This window comes from Myodes glareolus, chromosome 1 (genome assembly GCF_982192425.1).
Source record: "Myodes glareolus chromosome 1, mMyoGla1.1, whole genome shotgun sequence".
NCBI lineage: Eukaryota > Metazoa > Chordata > Mammalia > Rodentia > Cricetidae > Myodes > Myodes glareolus.
In genome coordinates, this window is record NC_142026.1 from 125353050 (window position 1) to 125378792 (window position 25743).

At 45.0% G+C, this 25743-nt stretch overlaps 1 protein-coding gene and 1 long non-coding RNA gene across 5 annotated transcripts in view; one reads left to right on the plus strand and one right to left on the minus strand.

Annotated features, from left to right (window-relative positions):
* The window catches only part of Sash1 (SAM and SH3 domain containing 1), a 305306-nt gene extending 293315 nt beyond the window's left edge, over positions 1-11991 (plus strand). For all 4 annotated transcript variants that reach the window (XM_085688475.2, XM_085688482.2, XM_048425571.3 and 1 more), the window contains 4 exons: positions 987-1100; positions 4953-6064; positions 7174-7305; positions 8606-11991. In XM_085688475.2, coding sequence (XP_085544601.2) covers positions 987-1100; positions 4953-6064; positions 7174-7305; positions 8606-8869 — 1622 coding nt within the window. In that variant the 3' untranslated portion in view covers positions 8870-11991. The remainder of the gene's footprint in view (positions 1-986; positions 1101-4952; positions 6065-7173; positions 7306-8605) is intronic.
* Positions 11992-14969: 2978 nt separating this feature from the next.
* The window catches only part of LOC146895811 (uncharacterized), a 35408-nt gene continuing 24634 nt past the window's right edge, over positions 14970-25743 (minus strand). The window contains exons 3-4 of the long non-coding RNA XR_015001491.2: positions 17799-17965; positions 14970-16914 (exon numbers count right to left, since the gene is read on the minus strand). This is a non-coding gene — a long non-coding RNA (uncharacterized LOC146895811). The remainder of the gene's footprint in view (positions 16915-17798; positions 17966-25743) is intronic.

The following is a 25743-nucleotide window of genomic DNA, read 5'->3' on the forward strand; positions in this document are numbered from 1 at the left end:
CCAGAGAGGCACTGTGTGTAGAGAAGTCTCGGTGGCCTGGGCTCCCTTGGCTCCCTGGGCTCCCTGGGCTCCCTGGGCTCCCTGGGCTCCCTGGGCTCCCTGGGCTCCCTCTCTTGGAAACACAGTGATGCTGTCTGGGAATTGAATGCACACACCGTTTCCCGCATGCTTTACTCCAGGGAGACTCCCTGAAACGACATAGTTAGCTTGCCTTCTGATTTTCCCCAGCCCTGACTGAGGTCTGATTGATTAAAAAATGATGCTTCTTTAAATAATGTTGCTTCTTTTGGGATGGGTTGCTCAGGCTGGGACTGCTCCATCTGCCAGTCCGAGGGTCGCCTGAACACCTTTCCCACTCTGGGTGCGGGAATAGAAAATGCTTACCCAAGGGCTAGGGAGAACGGTCCAAAGAACAGAGACCTTCAACACTCCAGAAGACGAAAGATCTGTTCCTCTCTCACCAGCCTTCCTCTGGCTGAGGCAATACAACGGGCACATATTGTTACCACAGGCTAACAGTATTCTCCAATGCTAATAAAGCAATATGCCATCTGACACTTTTATACAAGCTCCCGAGTTTGAAGAGCCCATCATATAAGTGAGCTGACGTGCAAGCTGTCCAGGTGCCTGAAATCACTTGGCCCCGTCCCCCTAGCACAAGCCGTGTTCACCCACACACTGCTCCTACCCTCCTCACTGAGCCGTGCCCTCTTCCTTGCCAGTACCACACTCTGCATTCTCCTCTGTCCCGTGGCTTCAGTTTGCCACTGTTTGGATAGCTTGGGGGGTCATCGGCATATTTCAACCCTGGGCTCTCTGACGCCAACTTTATCCTCACACGGTGGATGCACTCCTTGATAGAGAAGTGTTCTGATTTCTCATCTTCACTTTAGTTAGACTTAAGCGCGGGTGGCCGTAGCAGAGGAAGAAAATCTGACTGACTTTGGGACTCCTGGTGACACCACGCTGTGTACTTCATCCCCCAGGTAACAGTGACCAGTCTGGGTCTCAGGAGAAGCTCCTGGTGGACAGCCAAGGCCTGAGCGGATGTTCCCCACGAGACTCCGGATGCTATGAAAGCAGCGAGCACTTGGAAAATGGTAATGTTTGCCCTAACCTCTAGAACAAGCTTCAGCTATTCCCAGCTTCAAGTGTGTGAGAATATCCTCTCCAAAGGCTCGATTCTTGTATGGCAATGGAGCCACGGGTCATCTTTCCATTTCTGGCTTCACATCCCTCCCCCCCCCACACACACACACTCTTCAGTTAGCAACCATGCTCATTCCTCCTGGCTGCTAGGTGAAGTTTATAAATTCTGCCTAAAATACCTGCAGCCGTAAAACTTAAATTGTGTGTCTCTTGTGCCCTTTTCTTCACATAGTAACCACCAACATCTCAGTGCTGGGAACGATTAGGCCCATAAGAAAAACCGTTTACCAGGTCGACCATCCATCAAGGGTACCCTGGCAGCCGTGGTCTGTATGTCGTAGCTGCAAAGCCCGATCCCAGAAGCAATTGCCCGTAGGGAGAGTAACTAGAAGGGTCACGTGCCTTATTTGTGGCTTCTCTCTCCTAACAGTTGGGAAGCAGACAATATAAAACTCTAAAGCCTCTTCCGTATAGAACCAAGGTCTTAAGCTGAATAAGGCAGAAAGGGTAAAGGGTACGGCAGGGGACTGTGGTTTCCTGTTGTGTGCCCTGAATTCCTATTATTGTAAGATTAGCAGTAGGGGCTGGAGAGATGGCTTAGTGGTTAAGAGCATTGCCTGCTCTTCCAAAGGTCCTAAGTTCAATTTCCAGCAACCAGATGGTGGCTCACAACCATCTGTAATGAGGTCTGGCGCCCTCTTCTGGCCTGCAGTCATTTGTATACAGACAGAATTGTATACATGAATATTTAAAAAAAAAAAAAAAAAGATTAGAAGCAGTAGCAAAGAGTTCATACTGCCGTCATGTCCTAAGTCTCTGTTGGATACTCAAAGACGATAGAAGAACATACCCAGGTTCCATGGCATACAGCAGCTATTGGGATTCTCATCTGGGAGTAACAGGTTAGGCTATTTTTCCACATGTGCTAAAGCAAGCCATCCTAAGCTATAGGTTGCAGTTTGTTAGCGGGTTGTGAAATCAATTTAGTGACCCATGGATAATGGTTTTGTAGGACGCAGTAGAAATCAACACATTTCATATGGTCAGGTGAAAACCATTAGTGACGTTGCTATAGTCTTTACTTTGCAAGGGATGTTGGAAGGTAGACATAAAAATGGGTTTCTCCCATGCTTAAAAACCAATAGCATGGGAGAGTTATTTTGGGGGCTACCCAAACCAGTTCTAAGATAAGGCAAGTAAATGCTGGGTTCAAATTCTCATGAGGAGCTTACTCCCAGTTACCAACCATACTCTTAGAGTAACCCCGCCTCTGCATCGGCACTCAAGGCATCTCACCCACCTCACACTGATGTCAATCCTGATAAGCATCATGGGAACCTAGGAATGTACCCCTAAGCTCTGCCACCCAGAATGTTCTGTCAATTTTGGAAGACAAGCAGGTCCTCTGATGCTTCACATTTAGTTAGCCTTGGTCAGTGCAATGCAAACCCGTCCAGGAGCCCGGCACTCTGTCAGTACTGGCTTGGTAAATCCGGAAAGAAAGATAGCACTGCCTAAGGGTTTAATGCCCAGAAGAACTTAGGAAAACCTATTGGCGAACTGGATGAAATCTGCTGGTGAGCTGTGCTTAGATTTCAGGGGGAAGTCAGGGCTCTTTCTACATGAAGCAGAATGTGAGCCTGGCATTGATACATATGTGGTTTATACTGGGAGGTAATGAGAGGAAAACATATTTCCAAAGCTTGTGCTCTATGAGTGTTAAGACTTTTCTATTGGGGCTGGAGAGATGGCTCAGCGGTTAAGAGCATTGCCTGCTTTTCCAAAGGTCCTGAGTTCAATTCCCAGCAACCATATGGTGGCTCACAACCATCTGTAATGAGATCTGGTGCCCTCTTTGGCCTGCAGGCACACATGTAGGCAGATATTGTATACATAATAAATGAATAAATATTAAAAAAAAAAGACTTTTCTATTTCGGCTGACTTTTAAGCTTTCATATGCTGGGCTCTCTGAAGCATCCCTTTTCCATTTAGCTGTGGTGACTCTTCTGTTAATGAGAAACGGGATGGTAGCCAATCCATTCAGTCGTAACTGTAGGCCGTATCTCCATGTATCAATAGAATAGTGACCTCTGAAGAAGGGGCTAGTGTGTTGCTGTTGGATAGTGGAGAAATCCAGGTAGGACAGGGTTTGCAATATAAACTTCTTCATAGAGGACGCATGCCATTTGACCAGGCCTCTCCGCTTTGCAGGATGTAAAATATTTCATATGCTGATTGGGGTCTTATCAAAAAGGATGGCCTCGTTAGTAAAAAGTCCAATTGAGGAGAGAAGTGTTGTCATCCGCCAGCCTCAGGGTTTGTAGTTATGCTTGGCATGAAACACTTCGTATTATCAGTTCGAGGTTTGAGGAAGCTTAGAAAGCTGTGAAATCATGAATGGAGACTCTTTTTCTCCCTGCTGATGAAGGCTAAACCACTTGTACCGCTAGAGCCCCGGGCCCTTTTTTCTGTTCCATTTCCTTCATCTCTGCTGCCTCACAGAGAGACTTTTTATCAAAGACTGCCTTCTGTTTGCCTTGAAGCGGCTCCTTCCCTTATTGCATGGGCACCGTCCCACCCGTTTTCTTGTTCTCCCTGTCGTGTGGGTCCACAACCTGATTTCTCCCTGCTGCTGTTTGCGGATCACACTGGAAGGGTGCTATCGCTCAGAGCGGGGAGTTAGAGTTCTAAATTAAAATACTGAATTCAGGATGTTTACTGAGAGGTTTGTGGGGGAAACCTCTTAGTTATATTAATAATATGCTAGCTTTTCAGTGATTAAACACAGCCCTTTTTTTGTACCTTCAAAGCCTGGCAAAGATTTGCGGTGTTTTCATCCTTCTCGAGAGTAGCTTAATCACGTGGCTCAGATGTTCTGTTACCTGGAGTATTCTCAGGTTTATCAGACCAGGGACACAACATATGTCATTATCAATAGAAGAGACAAAGCACCATTGGTGGGTGGGTGTGTGTGTGTGTGTGTGTGTGTGTGTGTGTGTGTAAAAGCATGAGCTTGCCTGGGCTTAAACACATGCCTACATAGTCAGTGATCATGCGCTTGCCTGTGCCTACACACATACCTACATGGCCACAGAATGTTCCCAGTAAAGCTTGTCACTCAGTAGCTGTCACCACAAATATAAATCAGGAGCTATCAGATTGCTGGGTTAAGTCTAGCTGATGGTCAACTAGCAAGCTAATGATTCGCTTTAATCAGTTGCCGCACTAAAAGCGTCCGAGTTAAGTATTTTGTAGATGGTCCCTGGTAAAACACTCCCTTCAGCTTGTTTACCAGTCAGTATCAAAGTTGCCTCCTCGTCGGTCTCGTGTACATGTATTCAGGTAGAGTAGCGTCAAGGAAAGGATGACTTGCGTGTTGTTTTGTTTTAATCACCCATTGTGGGGACCACTCATAGACGCAGCACTAAGAAATCAGTTCAGCCATGACTTCAGAAAGTCAAGCTGCCAAATAGATCTTACAGTTTGGTTTCTGAGTAGGGCGTGCAGAGCCAATCAACCTACTATACTGAGTGCAGCTTGGAATAGACATTAAGCCTCGGCTTCTTCTGCTTGATGCAGCATTTCTTTTCCACATAACCAATTCGTTTCCACCAATGTAAGTACTTTAATGAGACCAGAATTCTTTATAGAAATAAAAATGGGTCCCTAACCACCCTGCACTTTTCAGTGTCCTAAGTGAGGTTTTGTTGATGCAGGCATTATGGCCCCTGCTAGCCCATGTTTGTACGGTCATGTCACTGACTTTAAAACGTGGTTGTAAAAGTATCTCTTTCTCTCAAGGCAAAACTCAAAAACCCAGTGTGCTGTCTACCAAGTCGTCCACAGAGTCCAACTTGAAGTCTTTCAACAGGAGCCAGCCAGGCAATTACCCGACATTGCCGTTAACAAAATCAGTGGAGGTGCACCAGCAGGGAGAGGAAGGCAGGCTGGGCCGAGGTCTAGCCCCGGACACTGCCAAGCACGGTGATGTGCCCTGTGGGACTGGTTCGAGTAAAAACCGAAGGAGCCTCCCTGTCTCCATCTGCCGCAGCTGTGAAACCCTGGAGGGTCCTCAGTCTGTGGAAAGTTGGCCCCGATCCCATTCCCTGGATGACCTTCAGGGAGACGCTGATGCCGACAAGGATGTACCTACCAAGGTGCAGGAAGCCTGTCCTCAGAATGTACCAGAAGTGCCACAAAAGCCATCTGCCTGTTCCTCCGAGGCTCTGCCCCGAGGCCAAGATCCTACAGCAGAAGACGTGATGCTTCTGACCCAAAGCAAGAGATTTTCTGACCCCCCAAAAATGATGGCTAAGAAACTGGATGGCCCCACAGTGACCTCTAATCTTGGCATAGCTCCTCCTCAGTGTGTTCCCAGAAATTTCGAGGCTCAGCCTCCAGTTAAACCTGGCTTAATAAGGACGTCTCTTGAGGGTCACAGAAAAGGACATGACCACCACCCCCTGGGCACCAAAGAAGGGGTAGATGGGGAACAGAGCGCCCCTGAGACCAGGACGCAGCCCAAACATCCATCGCAGCCCCCACCTGTGCCTGCCAAGAAGAGTCGAGAGCGCCTGGCCAATGGCCTGCACCTGGTCCCCAGCCTGGAGGCGCCCACCCTGCCGCTGAAGAAGGCCAGCCCTGCCAGTCCCGTCAGCCCCTGTGACTGCCCCTCTCCCCGGGAGCCCAGGCCTCCCTTGGGGACTGAGCCAGGCAGCCCAACCTGCGCCAGACCTCCGCCCTGGCTGGCGGAGCTGCCCGAGAGCACCAGCCTGCAAGAGCATGGTGTGAAACTGGGCCCAGCGCTGAGCAGGAAGGTCTCCTGCGCCCGGGGCGTGGACCTGGAGATGCTCACCGAGAACAAGCTGCAAGCTGAGGGCATTGATCTCACCGAGGAGCCCTACTCTGATAAGGTATCCAAGGCCTGGGCCTCAGGGCCTCTGACGGTTGTTTTTCTCAGATGAGAGCCAGGTGAGGGAAAGGCCGCTGCCTCAGGTGCTGGGCGGACAGTATGGGTCATTCTACTTATGGCCTCTGTGAGCGGGAAATGTACGCCTTACCCTGGGGTTCAATACAAATGCAGCTTCATGGTTTTCTTTCCCCCTTGCTTGGTTTTAGTTTTTTGGCAGCTGCACCTATCAGAAAGCACCATTACTGCCAGAACTGGTTCCCTAATGGGATGGTGTAATGGGCAAGAGAGACCTGAATGTGGGGTACATAGCCCGCGGCAGTGTGTGTGTTCCTTTCTGTGTAGTTCAACTGGGGTTTCAAATAACCCGTGTTATCTCCTCCCTGTCAGTATACGACAGCAATTACACGCTAAGGAACTGGGAGGCATGATGTGAAAACCCTAATGCACCAAAACCATTCATATCTGTGATGAAATACGGCCCTGTTTGAAAAGAGAAAAGAAAAAAAAGTACCAACACCAAAGCGACTTTGAAGACAAATCGGTGATAATAGAAGTGGCTGTGCTTTTCTTCAGGAAATGCATCTTCTGTCATAACGTGTTCCCAAGAGTCCTTGTCGTTAAATTCTTATGATCATGAGTGCCTCCTAAGAACAGCCCCTGTCCCCTTTGATACTGATGACTGTGTATCTCTGAAGGGGAAATAGGGAGACTTGTACAGTGAATGTGTCCTGGTGGGACAGTGGTGTCTTTTCAGACGAAGGGCAAATAGGATCTGTGGAGTAATGGTTCGATTTTCCACAGATTAGGGGGACCATGTTCAGCCACACTAAGGAGCTGAGTTTTGTAAAAGTGAGTTTCAGGCATCGGAAAATAGAGGATCGTGTTGTCTTGGTTCTGTTTTGAAATATTTAGAGCTTATTGGTGTCTGGAGGATGAAGATGCACGCATGCTCCTTGCCAAGTGTGTCCATCCCAGTAATAAACGGGACGTGCTCCTTTTGACCTAACCCTTGGTGGTATTTTCTGACAGCTAAGCCTTCACATTTGTTGGCTCTTAGGTGGGGGGATGTCTGTACCACCATTCATGCCCCGCTCCTCTTTCCCCTGGCAGCATGGCCGCTGTGGGATCCCTGAAGCTCTGGTACAGAGATATGCCGAAGACTTAGATCAGCCTGAGAGGGACGTTGCCACCAATATGGACCAGATCCGGGTGAAGCTGCTTCGGAAGCAGCATCGTATGGCGGTGAGCAGCCCACATTTTGGGGAGGAGCCCATAGCTTTCTGTGGTACACGTGGTTACAAGACCCTGGCTGGCAAGTGTTAGCAGCACAAGGGCTTGCTCGATTTTCGGCGGGTCATTTCTGTGCACATGTGAAATAGGAATCGCACAGTTTTAAGCCTTGCTGTTTTTACTTATGAGATCACGAATCTGCTTTAGTAAAATATTTTTCTTACAACCAAGATTCCAAGGTTTTTACTAAGTAAATATTCTATGGTTTAGCCAATTATGTATCAATAAATGTTTAGGGTTATTTTCTCCTAGTTTTTTATTTTAAATGATATAGAGAAAAGCAGCTTGGTTTTTTTTAAAAAATATATATATATCTGTGGAATTCCCAATAATATCTCAGGATTTCTATACTTTTATGAGAGTTCACTTCATCAAGATTGTACAAAGTCAGGGCTGGAGAGATGGCCCAGTGAGCAAAACACACAAGCAGGGGACCTAGATCTTACCTCCATAACCTGTGGGAAAAGAATCATAGGTCATGGCCCATACTTGTATGTAATCTTAAGTGTCACTATCTAGGGAGGCAGAGATGAGTGGATCCCCAGAGCTCACTGAACATCCAGTCTGGCTGAGTCAGCCAGTTCCAAATGAAAGCCAGAAACCCTGCTTCAGAATAAAAGATGGGCAGCTCCTGAGTAAGGATGTGGAAGGTTGACCTCTGGCCTCCACACATATGTTGTGCGCCTTCATGAACATGAGTACACGCGCACAATTACACAAAATTTGTGTGGGCTTTGGCACCCTGCACATCTCCTGAAAGACAACCAATCAGGTTTTAACATCCGTTTCTCTGCTCTTGTCAACTCTGGATATTATTAGATTTTAAACTGTTGACTAACCGTGTACATTTAAATGTTTGATTTTCTGGTTGGTACTATAGGGTCAAATACAGTAGAGGTGACACTTTACAAAACCCTGCCCATTGAGCATCCTTTTCGACACGGCCAGGCCTGTTTGTGTCTGCAGTTCTCCTTCGTTAAAGGATTTCATGGAGTCAAAAATAGCAGGACATGTGTAAATGCCTACAGCTTGGAACCTTCCACACGTAACTGGGATTTGATCCAATCCCAGGTTCCTTCTGGAATCTTCTAGAATAATCCTTGAAAATCTTTCTCATTTTTGAGCAGGGTTCTTGATATTTGACATCTCTTAGCCGTGGCCTAGCTCAGTCCTGTCCCTCTTAGCCAACAGAAAGTAACCCTCTCATGGTACCTGTGTAATCTTCATGACATGATTTTCCTTATTTACCCAGATCCCAAGTGGTGGGCTGACGGAAATCTGCAGAAAGCCCCTCTCTCCTGGATGTGTTGCCTCTGTGTCGGATTGGCTCATTTCCATTGGCCTGCCCATGTACACCAGCACCCTTTCTGATGCAGGGTTCAGCATGCTGAGCCAAGTGCCTTCCCTGTCCCCCACTTGCCTTCAGGAGGCCGGCATCACAGAGGAGAGACACATAAGGAAGCTCATATCCGCAGCTAGACTCTTCAAACTGCCACCAAGCCCTGAGGCCATGTAGCCAGGCCTGCCATGGCCCTCCCTGGACAAGAGCCAGCCTTCCACTGTGCTTACGAAGCTGATACAATCCCTCTAAATCTGCTGGGGTTGACCTGATCCAGAAGGAAAGTCCCCACGTGGGGCTCCCAGATCAGGATTGGTACCAGAACCGAGGAAAAAGTACCCCTTCACCCCAAGGAAATCGGTGTGGTTCTCTTCGATCCCCAAAGGCAAGACAAGCACTTAGTTTTGTTTTCAGACACAGAAGAGCCAAGATGCCAACTTATTGCAAACACTGTGTATCCAGTCTGTCTTTGTGCTGGCAGAGGGCTAGAAGAGGGCAAGGCAGCCCGCTCGTGTCTGATGGTGCCCTTGCCTATCTGTCGGTCACCCCGCTGGATGCCGGAGCCCAATGGGCTGAGTGAGCTAGGCCAAAGCAACAGACTCTGGACTTACTGTACACTATTGACCATACTCATCTGTTCAGAAGTGACAATGGCTGTCTTCACGAAGAGCAGGACAGCCCTACTCTCCTGTAGATAAACAAGAGACATTTTAATTGCTTTCTAGCAATTAGCTTTTATTTGCCTTAATATAAATTTTTAATCAGTTATCTATCTAGTGTCTGCAACCCTTAACCCTCGTTCCAGATCTTCAGCTTAGACTGCCATCTAACGTATTGGGGGTGTTTTCAGCAAAAATAGCCTTTTTTTTTTTAAACAGTCTCGTTCTAACGTGGTTTATTTTATAGGGGTGACTACAAGGAACACATTTCTTGTTGACTTTTAGCTTTTAAACTAACCACGATTTCAATACAAGTTCATCTGCACACACAGAGGGGCACGTATGTTCACGTGAGCACGTGTGTAACGGCCCTTCATCCCACTCTCTTTAGTGAGTTCCCGTTGTGATGGCCATGGTGCTGTCCAGGGTGGCACAGCATTTATGTGGAATCCCGGCCACGCCCATTCCCAAACCCTATCATCAGCTAGTGGATCACCTCGGCAGAAAGTCATTGCCGTGTTGCGTGTTTCAGAAAGTTTTTTTTTTCTAAAAAGGGAAGTAGTTACATGCAGTTTGTTTGTTTGTTGTTTGTTTTACTTTTTTTTTTCCTTTTTGGCCCGTTTTACAATTGTTTTGTATCTCTCATTTGTTACTTAGATAATTATTTTAATTCAAACAAAGGTTCATCATGGAGCCAGAGAAGCCACACTGGCTGTGTGTTCAACCCTGCATCTTTTCAGCTGTTCTTCCAGCTGGGATCTCAGCGTCCTCGCTCCTCTTCTTGTCTGATGTCTGGTTTTCTAGCAATCGGCAAACTTAGACAGATGCCCGGGCGCCATCGGTTTGCCATGCAGTGTTTTTCCTTCACGTTCTCAAGCATTATGTGAAGTCTCAAGTTCTCACAGAGGCGCTTTGAACACAAGGCCTGGATCAAAAGTCCTCTGATATTTTACTAGATTATTAAAACACGATTTCCCTCAGGAGAGGAAGGCAAGCGGTTTTCTTAATAACAAAGCCATCCCGACCATAGACTTCGTATGGCTGAACCCCTGGCTCTGAGGAAAGGGACATTCTCAGGTGATATCTTTTTTATTTTATTTTATTTTATTTTTCATACTTCAGTATGCATTTAAAATGTTTCCTCGGTTTCACTCGCCTTCTATAAGATGCCGTGTGAAGAAGTCGAGACAAGTTAGACTAAAAAGGCAAAGCCCCCGGATTCCTATTGGACTCTTAAAAAAAAAGGCCTCATGCTTGGCCTCCTGGGTTGTGGCCCAGCCCACCTTGTGGGTGGGCATGCAGGGTTCTCAGCCAGCTACAGCATCCGGGTTGTTTCACATGCTGGTGTGGGACTGCTGTTCAGAAACAGGCGTCTCATGCTTTTGAAGTAACCCTGGCCTGACATTGTAACAGATTCTGCTCACAATTTTAGCTGAGTAAAGAGACGAGAAAAAGTCACATTAGTGGTACCAAGGGAGAAGAAATCTCATGTGAACTTCCAAGGTTTAGTCTGTTCTCAGTGTAGGGTTTTTTTTTTTTCTTTTCAGTCAAACTAGCACCAGAGGTCTTGAGAATGCCAAACAATATTTTTTTAATCACTCTGGAAATCATTGCCTTTGCATGGAAAATAAATTCAGGGACCATGAATTTAGTGTGAATGTCTGAAGGGGCTGAGGTGGTTCTCTCTCTCTCTCTCTCTCTCTCTCTCTCTCTCTCTCTCTTTCTCTCTCTCTCTCCCTTCCAATGTATCTGTAGTGTTTGTTTGGTTTTCCTTTGCTTTTAACAGTTCATTTGGTTTGAATAAAGCCTGAATGTTGGTGTGTGGCCCTGAGGTGGCCTGGGGCTGTCAGTGGACAGGTGGCAGGCTTTAGCAATATCCAGTTTTGATCAGTTGCATTTGGTACAGAATTTTGAGTGACGGTGAAACTTGTTGTCTTTGGAAAGCACAAAAGAAAGCTGGAAAGGCATTTCGGCTCAGGTAGCTACCCAGAATGTGTGTGATTTGTGCGTCTCAGCTGTCTGCAGAGAAAGCAGCTGCCCAAACTTCTATTTACATTCCCAGATGATGAGAGCAAATAGCTTTTCATGGCCTTGCATATTTGGGGGCCCTTTTCTCTGTCCTGACCCCAGGTGTGGATGAAATTGGAAATGATTCCTTTGTGAGAAGTGTATCCCCGACACAGCCTAGTGTGTTCCACAGCTGCAGCGGAGCTGAGGCCGATTCCCAAGTCACTGCTGTGTGCGGGCTGAGTGAGGTTCCGGAAAAGTCTAACTGTCTTGCGTCCAAGTTCTCTTGATTTTTAAATTGATGGAAAAGAAAAACAAACTGTCAAGCAAGTTATATGACAACTAACAACATTGCACTTTCTGTATATGAAATCAATATTTAAATAACTTATTTTTCTCCATTGCTGTTCTTAAACCTTGTAAGTAGCTGTAATATACCATACCAATACGGTCTTGCAATTGCTTCAGCCCAAGAAAGCTGTGTATTGTTTTAAAATTTGTAAAAACAAATTATTGTGATGATCCATTTAGGAGAAGAAAGGTGGACAGGAGGGTTTTCCTGCGCATCGAAACTTGTCTATACTTCTGTCTTCTATGTACTTAGGGGGAAAGGAAATAAATTTCTTCAGTTGAGTCTGTTTCTTTTGTTCCGGTGGCGCTTCAAAGACAGAAGAAAAATGAAAGAGAATCTTTAAAATTTTCAAAATAAAAGAGAGTGTGGTTGAGGAGTGCAGTGTTTGTGAAAATATTAATTGTACCGGGGTCTTTTTTAATGACTCACAAATACTTTTTGTTTGCCTGATATCTGTGTGTCTGTGTTCCCGTGTATGTGGGCATGCATGTGCCATGACACATGTCTGGAGGTCAGGCGGTCCTGGCTGTCAGTCCTCGACTTCCATCTTGTTTGAGACAGTCTCTTATGTGTAAACTGCTGTGTCCACCAGGGGGTCTGACCCACAAGCTTCCAGAGTCTGCCTCACGTCTCACTGTGTGGGCACCAGGGTTAGAGCCATGAACCACTGCATCCACTTTTACTTGGATTCTGAGTATCCAAGCTCAGGTCCCCCACACTCACACAGCGAACGTTCTAGCTCCCCAACCATCTCCTCAGCCCTGCTCATTTCTGATAGCCAAAGCACACTAATCATACAGTGTTTCCTTATGAAAACACAACAGAGAGCTATACTCATGGTATCGTTCAAAAGAGCGATGTTTGGAGGTCACCTCTCCTCTGAGCTTGTCGTTTTCAAATGGAGACTCCGGGGCCAGGTACATGGTTGACTTGACCAACAATTCACAGTGAAATGTAATAACCAAACTCACGTCTGCTACTGAGAGAGAGAGAGAGAGAAGTTCAGGTTAAGATTGTCTCGGAAGTAGCCAACTTGACAAAAATGTGTTTCCAACATTGGTGAACCAGAGTTGGTATAAAGATCATGGCTTAGTTTCATTTGGTTTGGCTTTTGTGGTGGGAGGGCTTGAACCCAGGCCATTGATATGGTAGGCAAGTGCTCTGCCCCTGAGCTGCTGTCCATCCCCCAAAGAGGAGGGTTCCAGCAGTAGCATTTCTTGGCTCTATAATATACGCTCATGAAACAAAACAAAATATGTCTCCTTTCTTGCCCTCGACTTCATTCCTCCTCCCCACAGGCAGCTCTTGCCACAGCACTGGCCTAGCTTTTCAGACATAGTATAGACAGATATAATTCCATGTGGATTGCACGTGGATGGTAGTATATTCTTCATTTGCTTTTAAATGAATGTATTCTGGCCATCTCATGTCAACATCCTTCCATTCTCTTAAAGGCCATGTAGTAGTCTGTCATACAGATGATTTATTTAACCAAACCTCTGCAGGTGTGAAAACTCTCACTTTTCAGGTTTTATTTGTTTGTTTGGTTTTTAGCTGTTATAAATTTCCTAAACCCCTTTATCACTTGGCAGGTAGGACAGCTGGCTTCCAAATGTAAATATTATAAATTATGATCAGATATTACAAATCCAACTGACCAGTTTCATCAAAGTACACCTTACTGTGGTAGGTTGGGTATCATGAGGTTTTTCTTCAGTGACAACTTTATTATAAACTTGACTTCACATATAAAGTTCTAATGGGGACAGGACTGAAGAATTTCATCATTTAATAGTTTAAATACCACATTATAGATGGGTTTCATTTAATAATCCTCCCTCTGTGTGGTTTCCAGCCCCCCAAGATGCTGGCGCCTCCCCCCAAACCCCTTAACCTCAGTTCTTTTGCTGAAAAAGGTAGCCTCTCTCTTGATGGGCAGGTTCGGCATCTTCTCCAGCTGTCTGATGGCACCCATCCAGGATGAGGAAGCTCCGGTCTTGTTCGAGGCAGCGTTTACTCGTGTATGCTAGATGAATAGCTGGTTGTATCAGGTCTGGCAGGTAAGGTAAAGGCCTTCTAGCATCAGTTGCGATGCCTTGTACCAACTTTCCCCAGAGTAACTTGGGGATACTTGTCAAAATGAATCTCGTAGTGATGTCATGGTCACGGCTCCTGGTCCTGTGGCCTCTAGCTCTTCCTCGGCAGGGATAGCATGTCCAAAAGGAGAGAGCCAAAGTTTAATTTCCTTTCTTCTGATTATTGGGCATCCATAAAAATTTTTGAGTTTTTCTATCCTCATCAATTTAGCAGGATACTGCTATGTTGTAATGGTTAATAAATATTGACCAAATGTAAAAGTTAACCCTACATTAAATATCTAATGCAGCCACGGTCCCACCACCAGTTTTTCCACTCTGCGTATTCCTCTGGAGCCCGGCTGGGTGTTTTTACAGCCTTCTGAGTAAGGTAGACACTTTTGTGCGTGTATCAGGTCAGTTTAGGAACCAAACTGATCTGGAAAATAATTCCTTTGCCAAGGCCTCCAGAGGCACAATTCTTTGGAAACAATTCCAGACCGAAGACTTTGCCATGTGCTACATGGCGTTCTACCAAAATGTGCCTTTTCTTGTCCATGCACTAGAGTTCTTGATTTTGCCTGTGAAGAATGATTCATTGACTGGCATCTCGTGCTCCAGGTCTCCCATATAAATGTTCTTCGCTCCTGCTCCTCACAGTCAAATTAAACCACTTCTCTTCTTCCTCACGGACTATGTGTTGCCCGGCCCACTCTCGGCTCCCTGACCTCCGCCAGTGGCAACAGTGTTCCGTTGCTGAATCCATTCGTGGCATGCTACCTCCTGTACCACTAACCTGCTGTCCTCAGTACTGGACATGGCTGCCTGTTTGCTTGAAGTTCCTCCCCCTCTTCTACCTGTCCCACCCTGTAAATATTCCGGAGTCTTATGCTTCTTTGTTTTAAGACTTTATTTCGGGGTGGGTGTGTATGTCTACACGTGTGAAGGTGCCCCTGGGGTCAAGAGGTACCAGATCCCTCTAGTGCTGGAGCTTGAAGTGACTGTGAGCCACTTGCTTGGGTGCTGGGATCCAAAGTGGGCTCCTGTGGAAAAGCAATATATGCTCTTAATCACCGAGCCATCTCTCCAGTCCCCCAGGACTTCTTGTTACTGGGGTTTGTAGAGCATAACCTAGCAGCTCTGGGAAGCTGGCTCAATTTTTTAATTAAAGAAACGCATACTAGTGGGAAATGGAGAGGGGAGGTTTATTCAATGTGTCCACACAGAGGAGAGCAACAGATAAACAGTGAACCCACGACCCCGAAGCCCACAGTAGAAGTCCTGACCTGGTGTTTAAGTTGAGATAAAGACAAGTCCTGGCCAGAGTGCAGTCCGTACTCCATCATAGTTTCCATGGCAGTGTGGTAAGTCTTCAGAAAAGAAATCTCATCTGCAGAGGGCAGAAATGGTTCCTCCTCTGTCGGCATCAGAACTTTGCTTCTCCCTTCCGCCAGCTTGAGACTCAGGGAAGTTTCAAAGCCTTAGAGTCCATGGTATCCATAACTGGATGGCCAACGGGAGGGGCACAGGAGCCCCTCTCTAGAATCTTCATTGCTGCTGGGACAGTGACAGCTTCACTCCTGGGGAATCCCCCCTCTGTAGTTTCCTCTTCTCAGAGACAGCATAGAGTCATCCCAGGCATCTGTCACTTCTCCATCTTAACCCTCCAGACTCAAGCCCCTTCTTTTTTTTGTTTGTTTCATAAATTTTTTTATTGATTTTTACTGAGCTCTACATTTTTCTCTGCTCCCTTCACTGCCCCTCCCCTCCCCTCTTCATCCCTCCCCCAAGATCCCCATGCTCCCAATTTACTCAGGAGATCTTGTCTTTTTCTACTTGCTACTTCCCATGTAGATTGGATCTATGTAAGTCTCTCTTAGGGTCCTCATTGTTTAAGTTCTCTGGGATTGTGATTTGTGGGCTGTTTTTCTTTGCTTTATGTTTAAAACCCACCTATGAGTGAGTACATGTGATATTTGTCTTTCTGTGTCTGGGTTACCTCACTCAAAATAATGTTTTCTAGCTCCATCCATTTTCTTGCAAAACTCAAGATGTCATTTTTTTCTGCTGTGTAGTACTCCATTGTGTAACAACCTAAATGCCCCTCGACTGAAGAATGGATAAGGAAAATGTGGTACATTTACACAATCAAGCCCCTTCTTAAGGAGCTGCAAGCTAACTCAGTGACAGAATCAACAGGAAATCCCACATAGGAGCTGGAACAGACAGCTGACCCCTGGCCAATCATAACCACTTAGCTGTCGTTAATCATAGGTGGCCTTCTGATCTGAGAAGACAGTGGGAGGCCCCTGAACTCACTTGGGTATTGTGCATAATTGCTGTCTGGCTAAGTTGCTGAATGGAGCTCTTAGAGTTGGCTCTGGCAATGGATGCTGGGCTTGCTTCATTAAACTAGTAAGTTTAGCTTATCTAAGGCTTTTCACACTATGACACTGGCCCATCCTTGTCTCTTATTGCACCAGCTTCATTCTTGGTGTGGGTGCTGGGATTTCGTATATCTGGGCAGTGGAATACAGAAGAAAAACCAGAGACTAAATTCTGCAGAGAAGATATGTGGCTCTCTTGTTGCTTTCTAATTAGATTTATCCATTTTGTTTTACATGTGAGTGTTTTACCAGTATGTACATGTGTGTACCATGTGCATGCCTGGTGTCCACAGAGGTGAGGAGGTACTGCCGCCCCCCCCCCCCCCGAACTAGAGTTACAGATAGTTGTGAATCACTATCTGGATGCTGAGAATCAAACTTGGGTCCAGCAACACGTGATCTTGATGACTGAACTGTCTCTCCATCCCTGGATGTCTCATTTCTGGTACCATAGGAAAGCTGGAAGACTGCTGTCCAATATGTCCTCAGCCCGGGCATGTGACACAGTCTGTTACCCAGTGGAGGGGGATCAGGGCCACTCCTCTAGGTAGTATCAACTGTTGTTTACTAGAGAATGCAGTCCAGTGAACGCAACTGGCCCCCTTTTGTCGTTCAGAGAACACGCGGTGTTCATTTGTTATGACCCTTTTTTCATCAGAGTGAAGATTCCACATGGGCAGGATTTTGTTTTGTTTATTCCTGTGTTCCCAGCACCCAGATCAGCGACTGGCACTCATACATGCTGAAAAACAAGCAAACACATTCATTAAAACCTCTGGAACTTTCTCCTTGGTCCCTAAACCTGTTGGGAATGACCTCACTTTGGATCTCTGTGGTTTTCTCTTTCATGCCCCTCCCCTAAGCGCCTCCATGTCTTGCTCCATCTGCTCTCTTCAAATCTTGCTCTGAGGTCTTTAGCCTCAGCCCTACTTTGGACTGGCACCTGCTCTACCTTCCTAACACTCGAAGCTGCTCTGCGGAGTCTCTCTTGTTGTTTATCTCACTGCCCGATTCTCCTGCTGCAACTTAAAGGCCAGGAATGCGCAGGTTTGCTCTTCAATAAACCAGAAACGGCTCCACTTGACACACAGGGTTTGTTCAACGAATCAGCCTCTGAATCCTGACTGACAGCTGAAATCGACAGCTGACAGGAGCGACTGGGGTCATACATGATGGCTAGAGACGGAATATGCAAAAAGGCAGCTGCTCACAGCCCATCAAAGGTCTAAGTAGTGCACGTGCATTGATGGCTTTCCTAGGAAGAAATCAGAGCATACGAAATTTCACCGCAGCTTTGAACAAAGCCCTTGCAAAAGGAGCGGCAACTGCAGCATTTGGTCACCAGAGGGCGCGGGGCTGCAGGTGGAATATCTTCAGGAAGTGGTAGGCAATGCATTGCAGAGGCCAGAGGATCCCCAGAGCCAGCAGCCCCCAGAAGAACTGGAACTGCCACAGCAGAAAGCAAAGTCAGATAAGTCTCTGAGTTCCCTGGAATAGAAACATCATTAAAATGCTCCAGGAGTTTGTGATCGACAGAACTAAAATCTCTTCTTTTAATAAATCTTGCTGCACTCTTGGCTCCTCAGAAATCTGACTTATTCTTTCTTCGGGACCTGGGTAACCTACCTCAGTTTCCTGAACTTTGTGAGAGTCTCTCCGTCTTGAAAGAAGCAAGCTGAGACAGGGGCAAGGTTTAGGTAACTCTTGAAGTTTTCAACTTTTGTTGCTACATTGTGAAGAACAACATCAGGTTTGTGGTAGGAGGCCGCTTATTTGTTCCCAGCTGCTCAGCCCTGAAATAATCACATAGAAACCATAACATTTTGCAATACTGTTTGGCCAATAGCTTAAGCGTATTTCTGACTAACTATATCTTAAATTAACCCATCTCCATTAAACTGTGTATCACCAGGAGACTGTGGCTTGCGGGGCTACATGGCTTCTCCCTGACTCGGCCTCCTTCCTCCTTTCATTAAAATTTAGCGCCCCCCATCAGCTCTACTCTACTCTGTCACAGGCCAAGACAGCTTCTTTATTCATTAACCAACAAAAACAATACATATACAGAAGGACTTCCCATACTATTTCCCCTTTTCTGTTTAAATAAAAAGGAAGATTTTAACTTTAACGTAGTAAAATTACATATAACAAAACAGGCATTAAGTAAGAATGACAGTAATAATATTTTTATCTACTTTATCTTTTATTATAACTAAGGAAAACTATAATTATAACTATTTTTTTTAACTCCATTAAAGACTGTTGAAGGATATAATACCACCTAAGTTAACAGGAAGTGCATTGTAAGCAACTTTTAAAACTCTAGAATTGACAGAGACATCTCACTGCCTGGACAGTCACCCAAAGTTCTTCTGTACCACTGGGGCATCCATCTTCAGCCTACAGGCCCATTGCTCCGCCTGAATCTGCGGAAACCCCACTTTCCAATACGGGGCGATATGGGGCACGCTTCCCAAGCTGAACCGCGAGACTGGATCAATATCCTAGGAGTTGAACAGACACACACAGAGAGACCAGGATCATTCGCCCAAAGGGTAAATGTCAACTTTATTTAGCACATGTCGGGCTTAAATACTTGGAGGCAAAAGGACAAGAGCCCCCTCCCACCTGGGAGTGAGATCATAGTGTTGGCCGCCTGGCGCCAGTGGCTGGAGCTTCCATGCAGGGGGTATCGAGCTGGGAACCCTGACAGACAGATGGGAGGAGATTTAGGGCGCCTGTGAGGACCCTCCTTAGCAGGTGAAATTACCATAGCAATGACAGAAACAAGGCTTTGAACTAATTCCCTCCGGCTGGCAGAATGAGCAGGGGAAGCTAAGCTGGTTAGTGTTAACATTTCTTGCATCCTGTGCTTTGGCCTCGAGGAACAGGGAAGACAGGGCCCTACAGCCCATAGTATCTGAAGCATGAAATTTTATGAAGTAGGAAATTTTAAAGACAGCTTTACCTATATTGGCAGTTTGTCAGTCACTTTTTTTGTGTGTCCTGAAGACTGTCTGGCAGACTCTTTTATGGAGCAGGAACCCTGAAGGATTGATTGTCTCACCTTCTTAAGACAGCTTTAGCATTCGGTTTTTTTTTGGGGGGGGGGGGTTCTGTATGTGCAGTTTATCAAACAGTCCAGGCAAGAGCAGTTTTTTGCCCAAATGACTAAGCAGTGTCACAAGGAGTCCCTTTGATGCCCAGCTTCCTCTTTAATTAATTGGTGCTGTCAGGAGCAGATGTGTCTCATTGTCATGAAAAGTTTTAAGTTACTAAAACATTTTAAATGCCATATTTTGAAGGTCTCTAAAAGATTTGAAGAATACCTATTTAACTGAAATATATCTCTATATGTCTAGAAAACCTAGCTAACATGATTACAAGCTTGACTATTAGAGAAGACTATCTATTAACCTGTATTTTTAAATTGTACATTACATTTTTAAATGACTTGCACAAATACAATACCTTAATCAAGAACAGAAATATACATATAACAAGATTGAATTAAACTTGTATCAATAGACCAAGATCCATACTAATGCAAAGTATTTATCTCTATGCATATCCCCATTTAAATGTAAATAAACATTTATAAACAATCATTTGGGGAAGCAGTTTCTTTATAACCAATAAAAGCAACATATACACAGAAGGACCTCCCACGCCATGGGTTTATTTTTCAAAGACTGTTTTTTAAATCAGGTGCATGTGGTGTGTGTGTGTGTGTCTGTGTGTGTGTGTGTGTGTGTGTGTGTGTGTGTGATGGTGTTAAACTTAGGTAGTCAAGATTGGCAGAAAGCCCCTTTTACCCTCTGAGTCATCTTGCTGGCCCAGGTTCACTTTTTGTTTGAGTAGTGTTTTATAGTTCATGCCCAGAAGAGCCCCACATAAGAGCAGTAGCCTTCATTCAGTCCGGTGCCCACAGAGCACCTACACACCTGAGAACATTTAAACATCACAGTGTGCTCATGGTCCATGTCACAGCTTGAGGGGACTGTTGCCAAAGGCCTTGGGTGGAAAACTTGGTGCATGACCTGGGCCTTGTTTTTCAATCTGATGCCTTTGGCTTAACCGCTGCTAAATACTTGCTAGTTCTCAGTCTAATCCGGCTGAGAACATGAAAGCCACCTGGTGTATGTATCAGTCAGACCCCAGCAGACAAACAGAGAACATGAAGTGTGCACTTAGAAATGCAGCACCTGAGGTTAGCCTGAGTAACTGTGCGGACTGGCTAGGACATGAGAAATCCACGGTGCCGGCCACCAGAATGAATGGACTGGAACTTTTGGAAGTCAGTGGAAACTACTGTCCACTTTCCATTTCTTCACCAAATAGAAGTCTCAACTCAGTAGGAAAGCCTTACAACACCCACCCAGACCCTCTAAGATCGTCTCCATTGCTTCAAGTCAAGAGGCTGTGAACCTCAGTTACATCTACCAACTGCTGTAGACTAACACCTGGATTGGTGTTTGCCTGAATGGCAGGGTTCAAACTAAAGATCTCACCTCACAAACCTGATCACTTATGTGGGATTCCACTCTGTATGCTGTGAATACCACTGTTTCATAAAGAAGCTGCTTTGGGCCTATTGTAGCACAGAATAGGGCAAGGCAAGGTAGGAATTCCAAGCAGATAGATGAGAAGAGAATAGGTAGAGTCATATAGCTGCCAGAGGAGAAAGATGCCCATGTACCGGTATCAGTGAACCACAAGCCTCATGGTAAAATATAAAATAATGGGTTATTTTATATAAAATATAGAAATGGGTTAATTTAAGATGTAAGAGCTAGCTGGAAATATGCAAGAGCTAGCAGTGTTTTAGTTAATACAGTTTCTGTGTGATTATTTTGGGTCTGGGAATCTGGGAAACAAGCAGTCTCCATCAACAAATTGGTGCCAACAAATTGGCAACTATGTCCACATAAAACTTGAGAGCTTGAAAAGAAATTCTACACACACACACACACACACACACACACACACACACACACCAACAGAGTTTAGCGCAACTTCTTGGTAGTCACATTTTTTTTTTTATTTTAGATGGGCTCTGTTTGCTGGCAGAGAGCAGGAAGACCATGGCTGCTTTAAGAGAGGTCTTCCTATTGGAAGGCTGTGCAGCTTCTTCAGGAGCTGACTTCCTGGTTCCCCAGCACAAACCGCTCTGACTCTTTGGGAGGTCTGGCTTCAGACCACTTAAGTGGGGTTTGTAAGTAGAACTCTATGACTTGCTTAATGGCAACATAGACCCTCTGTGTGCCTGGAAATGGGTCTGTGAGCAAGACCCACAGAGCTGGTACTGAACGGACCTCTGCCATGTTGGACTGGAAGGAGCTAAAAGGCAAAGCAGCCTTAGTCCTAGCCACACTGCTTACCATTTTAAAAGCGCTCCTGGTCAGAAAATTATTACAGATGTAGAATAAAGACAAATTCAGATGGAAAAAAGCTCTAAATGGGTCTCAGTGTTGGATAAATGTATGTAGGCTTGAGAGAGAGAGAAAATAGAATATAGATAGTTATAAAAGGAAGTAAATTTAAAAAAAATAAAACAAAGTCTTGAAAGAGACAAAGTATAGACATTCATAGATTAAAGGAGAAAAGAAAATAAGCCATGTAAAGATGGACTATGTATATTATTGTGTTTTAAAATTTTTTGACTGTGGAAGGACATTTGATTGTAGGGGCTGCTAAGCTAAACCTAAACACATATATATATATATATGTATATATATGCATATATATACATATACATATAATCTTGACTTCAAAATTTTGGTCTAAGAATATCTTGCTTTGGAAAAGAGGTTCTGCTTTTGTTTCCATTGAGGATGAGAACCTGTGGATTCCTTTTAAGTTAATGGAGTTTGATGAATGGATATGTATTCTTCAAATCTTTCAAAAAACCTACAGAATATGGCATTTTAAATGTTTTAAGAACTTAGGACTTTTCTTGACAATAAAACACATCTACTCCTGGCAATACCAATATATTTCAAAAGGATAATGGGCATCAAAGAGGCTCTTTATAGAGTTGTTAGCCATTTGAGTAAGAAACTTCTCTTGCCTGAACCGCTTCATGGTATGCTGGATGAACTGGGCTGCAGGACGCACAGAAATGTGTCAGCTGAACATTCCAACATATAGGAAAGCCCTTCAGGGTTCCTGCTTCATGAAAGAGTCTGCCAGACATTCTGCAGGACACAGAAGAAAGTGACTGACAAACTGCCAATATAGGAGAAACTGTCATTGAAATGTCCTACTTAATGGGAAAGTCTGCCAGATATTATGGGCCTGTAGTCTGAAGATGGATACCCCAATGTTACAGAAGAACTTTGGTGACTGTCCAGGCAGCAAGATGTCTATGTCAATTCTAGAGTTATGGAAGTTGCTTACAATGTACTTCCTGTTTACTTAGGTAATATTATATCCTTCTGGGGTCTTTGATGAAGTTGAAAAACAGATAATTATAGTTTTCCTTAGTTATGATAAAAGATAAAGCAGATATAAATATTGTAACTATAGTTCTTGTTTGATAACTGTTTTGCTATATGTAATTTTACTATGTTAAAGTTAAAACTTTCCTTTTTATTTAGACAGAAAAGGGGAGGTGATGTAGAATTCCCCTCTGTATGCTGTGAATACCATTGGTTAATAAAGAAGCTGCTTTGAGTCTATTGCAGTGTAGAATAGAGCAAACAGGCAGAAAGCAAAAGCTTCCTTCCTCCATGTCCTTATATAACCTTCCCACAGGTGTGGCCTAAATTACAGGTTATCTTGTCTCCTTGGAGGAAAAAGCTTTTGCTTTCTGCCCATTTGCTCTCACCTTGCTAACACCCCCACTCCTTCGCTGACATTGGAGCCTACTTATTTGGAATTCCAGCATACACTGAGGATCAGCCAAGACATCCAGTCTCATGGACTGAGCAACTACTCGAATCTTGAACTTCCACACCCAGTCTTTGTTGGATTAGCTGAACTGCAGCCTGTAAGTCATCCTAATAAATCTCCTACATAGAGAGAGAGCAGTGCTTCTCAACCTTCCTAATGCTGTGACCCTTTAATAGAGTTCCTCATGTTGTAGTGACCTCCCCAGCCATAAAATTATTTTTGTTGCTTCTTCATAACTGTAATTTTGCTACTGTTATGAATCGTAATATAAATATCTGATATGTGCCCCCCATGAAAGGGTTGTTTGACCAAGAGGGTTGTGACCCATAGGTTGAGAACTGCTGATATATTTGTGTGTGTGTGTGTGTGTGTGTCTGTGTGTGTGTGTGTGTCTGTCTGTGTGTGTGTGTGTAGAAAGATTCATTCTGTAAGTTCTGTTACTCTAGAGAACCCTGACTAATACAGATTTTGGTACCAGAAGTGGTTCTAGAGCAATGGAAGGGAAAGAAGAACCTTTCACCTAGCTGGAATCGGCATTTTAACCCATCAACAACTGCAGCTACCAGAGCTCCTCCAGTCACTCCCCTTCCTGGGAGCTCAGAGAGTGCTGAGAGCCCAGGGTGTGAACTATTTTACAAACTGAAGGAGATAAATGTATTTTATTATCCTAATGCACCGACTGTGATTTGATGACCCTGTATATGAAACTTTTGACAGTTTGCAGGAAAATAAGGAAAATGATGTTGCTGGTTGGATGTTCTCAGCATCTCTGTGTAAATTGCTAAAGGATGGCAATGAGCCCCGTGATAAAATTAATGAACAGGGCGATGGACAACAAAGAACTTAGTGATAAAATTGATGGGCTTCAGATGTGCTTAAACCGTCTCGAGGTTTCTAAGTGTGCCCTGGAAGAGAGTCTTCTCTCCCACAGCCCCAGAGCTTGAGCGGCAGAAAATCAAACCAAAGCCCTCGTTATAAGGATGGCTGAACTACAGTGAAAACCCAAGTCCCAGCCATAAGGGTGGCTGAACTACAGTGAAAACCCAAGTCCCAGCCTTGGGGCGGTAGTGGTTAAAGTGAAGGCATTGATTGGTAAAGAATGAGATCCTATGTCTTGGAACGGGCATGTGTGGGATTCCTAGTGAAACTGAGAACTTTGAATCCTCAGATTCTCAAGGGAATCTCATCTCACCTGAGGAAGTAGTACCCTCAGCCCCAGCTCTTGAATTATTGCCCATTTCACCTTTAACTGAGGAAGTTAATCCTCCATTGTCTGTTCAACAAGCAGAGAGACTTTCCCTGAAGGAAATGCCAGGCAAGATAATACTGATGGCCCTCGAGGCCCACAAATCGTTGCCTCTAGACCTGGAACCGGACTCAAGGCAAAGCAGGGTCCTAGAGAGGAGGAAGAAAGTGTAGTCCTTGAGAAGATGTGCTAAATTACTAAAGAGCTTAAAGAGTTTGCTTATTCATTTAAGCAGAAATCTAGGGAATGTGTGGGAATGGATTGTAAGGGTGTGAGCTAATGGTTGAAGGAACATAAAACTGAATCAGGCTGAATTTGTTGATAAGGGCCCTCTGAGTGGAGATTCTTGGTTTAATTTGGAAGCTCAAATAGGTTTTTTAAAAAAGGTGTCAAAAATCAGTTTGAATGGTTGGCTGAAGCTTTTGTCAAAAGACAACCTACTGAAAGGGAGCTGGAGATGCCCGATATCCCTTGGCTTAGTGTTGATGAAGGGATTTTTAAGGCTCAGGGAAATTGCAGCAGTGTAAAACCTAATCTGCCACAATGGGAGGACCCAGAAGTCACGCCCTTCGCTAACCCCATAAGATGCAAACTAGTGAGAGGGGCCCCAGCACGTATGAAGAGTCTCGCTGCGGCTCTTTTCCTTGTGCCAGACCTTAGGGTTGGAGATGCTGCTGCTCAGTTGGGTGAATTAAACACGGTGGATTGAACTGGACCCTGAGGTAGCAGGGGCCAGGTGGCATCAATGAATCACCAAAGGCAAGGTGATTGTAATTATCATAATGAGAAGTATAGACAAAACAATGTCCATAATGGCCAATTTCCGTAGTGGTCAGCACGGACAGAGTGGATTCTATGAGGGCGTGACTCCTCTGCACCTTTGATACTGGCTGATTGGTCATGGTGTTTCCAGGTGTGAAACAAATAAGCAGCCTACTGAATTTTTGTTGGATCTGTACAAGAGGAAAACTTCTCTAAAGAAAGAAAGGCTGCATTATATAGTGGCAAAAGGCAATCTCAGCCTATGTATCCCTTTCCAGATGTGAGCCAGTTTGCAGACCCAGGACAATTTGAATGAAGGGGTAGACAGGTTCCCCCTGAGAAATGACCCTGATAAGGCACCTCAAAGTTTTACAGTTAGCCTTTCTCCAGATCTCCCCAGAGGGACCTACGGCCTTTGACAAGGGTAACTATACACTTCGGGGAAGGACGCAATCAGACTTTCCAGGCTCCGTTGGACACTGGTCCTGAACTGATGCTGATTCCTGAAGACCCCAAGAAACATTGTGGCCTTCCACTTAAAATAGGGGCTTATGGAGCTCAGGTGGTGGCATTTTGACTGAATTCTGACTCACAGTAGGTCCTGTGGTTCCCGAATTCATCCTGTGTTTATTTCCCATTACAGAATGTATAATTGGGATAGATATACTT